The 3,490-nt window shown below is 44.7% G+C and overlaps 1 protein-coding gene across 1 annotated transcript in view; it reads right to left on the bottom strand.

Annotated features, from left to right (window-relative positions):
- NUDT5 (nudix (nucleoside diphosphate linked moiety X)-type motif 5) overlaps positions 1 to 3,490 on the bottom strand; it is a 51,235-nt gene that overhangs the window by 33,961 nt on the left and 13,784 nt on the right. The window contains exon 2 of the mRNA XM_011974943.1: positions 686 to 789. Within this exon, the coding sequence (XP_011830333.1) occupies positions 686 to 748 (63 nt within the window). The 5' untranslated portion in view covers positions 749 to 789. The remainder of the gene's footprint in view (positions 1 to 685; positions 790 to 3,490) is intronic.

Here is a 3,490-nt window from a genome sequence, read left to right as displayed (position 1 = left end):
CACTATACTGAACTGAGAGGAAAGCATCACTGCGTATAAAGCAGTAACCTTTTTCCTACTATCCTATCTTTCACTTCTTGCCAGCAGCAACCTAACAATTCTCAGCAGATCTGTTCACAGACAACATGGAAAGATTTTTAAATCAAAAGGAATTCCAGAAAGGTGTCAAGATCAGAGTTCCAAGATGAAGGACTTAAAATTTATCCACTGCAATGGTTCCTGCAGGAAAAGACTTTTAAAGCTAAATTGAATAACACACAGACATACATTGGTTCTAGAACTCATTGGAATTTAGACTACAATTAACAACGTAGGTTTTTATTGTTCTTAAACACTCATGTTGCGACCATAAACAACCAAGTTGTGACAACTACATATGAAATATCTCAGTCCTCAACTGCATATATTCTTTCTTCTTCTATCTAGGGAAACACAGTAAGGATTAAGAATTTTTCTGTTAAGAGCCCAAATCTACCTAGAGTCTCAATTTCACTAATACACAGACCCACTACTCCTCCCACACAAGAGCAAAATGTGCCCGAGCCCAAAAAAGGGAGTAGGAAAAATCTTCGTGACCTTCTTCAAGAATGAAAAACCACCATTTGTAACCACAAACAGCCTATGTATTTCTATGAAACTCAGATTCATGTGGGGGAAGGAAAGGAAAGTGAAAACCAAGCTATACCTCCTCTGAAATAATATATTGTTTGCCATTCTGAGAAGATTGCATTGGTTCTTGGCTCTCCATTTCCAAACCAGTCTTTACAGCCTTCAGGTGAGAAGTTCACCCTGCAAGATAACGAGATTTGTTTAGGCTAAAATTATTTTTCTGAATTAAACATTAGTCCCCAGGCCACTAGTCAAAGTACTTAAATAGCAAAAAATTCATCTACCATCAACGCTGCCTGTCTCAGTATCTGAGGGAACTGCCACAGGTGGAAACGTGAACAGGGAGGCCTGGGGATAAGGCAGGAAGTGACAGCAGTCCCAGTCACACTCAGCCACACCAGCCAAGTTCCTGCCGTGCCTGTTCTAGGCACTCAGGGGTCGACGTTCTTCATCAGATTTTTCTCTTTTTTTTTTTTTTTTTGAGAGTCTCACTCTGTCCCCCAGGCTGGAGTGCAGTGGCACGATCTCAGCTTACTGCAACCTCTGCCTCCTGGGTTCAAGAGATTCTCGTGCCTCAGCCCGAGTAGCTGGGAGTATAGGTGTAGGTCACCATGCCTGGATAATTTTTATATTTTTAGTAGAGATGGGGTTTCACCACGTTGGCCATGCTGGTCTCGACCTCCTGACCTCAAGTGATCTGCCCTCCTTGGACTCCCAAAGTGCTGGGATTACAGGTGTGAGCCACCACGCCCAGCCTGATTTTTCTGACTCCGAATCTTAAATTCTTTCCAAGGGAAGACAGCAGAAAGATTATTTATCACTCTCCATGTCCACCTCTCAGTCTTTTATCCATCCTTTACACCTAACTTTACTTATTTTTTGAGATGTAAGATCTCATTCTGCTGTACAGGTTGGAGTGCAGTGGCGAAATCATGGCTCACTGTAGCCTCTACCTCCCAAGCTCAAGTGCTCCTTGCATCTCAGCCTCCTGAGTAGCCGGGATTACAGGTGCATGCTACCACAGCCAACTAATTTTTTAAACTGTTGGTAGAGGTGGGGTCTCACTATGTTTTGCAGGCTGGTGTCAGACTCCTGGGCTCAAGCGATCCTCCTCCCGCCTCGGTGTCCCAGAGTGCTGGGATTACAGGCATGAACCACTGTCCTCACCTCCCCAGTTACTTTTAAGTTTCGGCAGCTATCAAAGTCATAGTTGCAGAGAAAGGATCGGGTAGTACTACAAGTTCTGTTACGAATAGAGCAGGCCCTTATCCCATTTATTGTATCTTATTATTTCCTCTTTCTTTATTCCTTCATTTTTGGACCCTGCCTGTCCGAAGGTCAAAGTCTTTTTTTGTTACCCACATGGTTGATAATTCAGCTGTATATAGAATTATAGGCCCAAAGCCAATTTTCTATGAAACTGGAAGGCATTGCTTAGTTGTCTTGCTTCTGATGCTGCTGTTGAGAAGTCCAAAGCTATTCTTATTCTTCACCTTTTTGCCACGTCCTCTGTTTTCCTCCTCTGGAAGCTTGTAGTTCGTCACACTTTCATGTTCACATTATTGTACTGGGAAGTCAAGTGGGTCCTTTCCATCTGGAAACTTCTTACTATGCTTCTTTACAGGGAATTTTTCTTGAATGACTTCACTGTTAATTTCCTCCCCAGTGTTTTCTCTGTTGTTTAAGAACTGTTACTTAGACCAGGCACAGTGGCTCACACCTGTAATCCTAGCCCTTTGGGAGGTGAAGAGTCTGAGACCAGCCTGGGTAACATCGGGCGTGGCGGTGGGCACCTGTAGTCCCAGCTACTCAGGAAGCTAAGGCAGGAGGGTGACTCGGACCCAGGAGTTTCGGGTTGCAGTGAGCCGAGATCACACCACTGCACTCTGACGTTCCACGGTTCTCTAACCTATGCCACCTAACTTCAGCTTCAAGGAAAATACAGCCCACCCAGCATCAATTCTCTTCCCAACTGTCTTAGAAGAAAAAGTGAGTCTGCTCTTTGTTTCTTCTAGGGCTTAAAGTAATCGTACTACCCATCTGATCTTCAATGTGTACCCGAGACAGCAAGCTTCCCTATCCTAAAACACAATCGATAACAAACAAACTGTATGGATCTTCATCAAGTGCCTTTACAAATCAAGTATCTGACTGACTATCACAGGTAACCTGGCTGAGTCCCCTGTGGCCAACCTGTGAAAGGTGAGATGATGCGTTAGAAGAGTGGCGGTGAGGCCGGGCACGGTGGCTCACGCCTCACACCTGTAATCAAGAGCACTTTGGGAGGCCAAGGCAGGTGGATCACGAGGTCAAGAGATGGAGACCATCCTGGCCAACACGGTGAAACCATCTCTACTAAAAATATAAGATTGGCTGGGCGTGGTGAGGCGCACCTGTAGCCCCAGCTACTGGGAAGGCTGAGGGAGGAGAATGGCTTGAACCTGGGAGGCAGAGGTTACAGTGAGCTGAGATCACGCCACTGCACTCCAGGCTGGTGACAGAGTGAGACTCCGTCTAAAAAAAAAAGTGGCGGTGAGTGGGACAGTCAAAGATCCCCTCCCTCCTGGACCTCACTTTCTAGTGAGGAGAAAGGAGAAACAGTGAGGAAGAACAAAAATTTATGTCAAGTGACTCAGCGTTTCATGAGAAAGGTTAAAAAGGATGAGAAGTGTGGGGAGGATGGAAAGAGTAATCTACATGGAGTGATCAGGCAAGGCCTGTTGAATTTGGTGACTTCAGAATGGAGACCTGAAGGTAATAAGGAAATAAGCCACGTAGAAGTTTAAATACTTAGAGACAGTCATTTAGCATATTGAAACCTGCAGCCCTACTAAGGAAACAGGCACTTTTTCCTTTGAAAGTACCATGGATGATAATTTAT

This window comes from Mandrillus leucophaeus, unplaced genomic scaffold (assembly GCF_000951045.1).
Source record: "Mandrillus leucophaeus isolate KB7577 unplaced genomic scaffold, Mleu.le_1.0 Scaffold15, whole genome shotgun sequence".
NCBI lineage: Eukaryota > Metazoa > Chordata > Mammalia > Primates > Cercopithecidae > Mandrillus > Mandrillus leucophaeus.
Note: the sequence above shows the minus strand (reverse complement) of the source record. Positions and strands in the feature narration are given on the sequence as shown.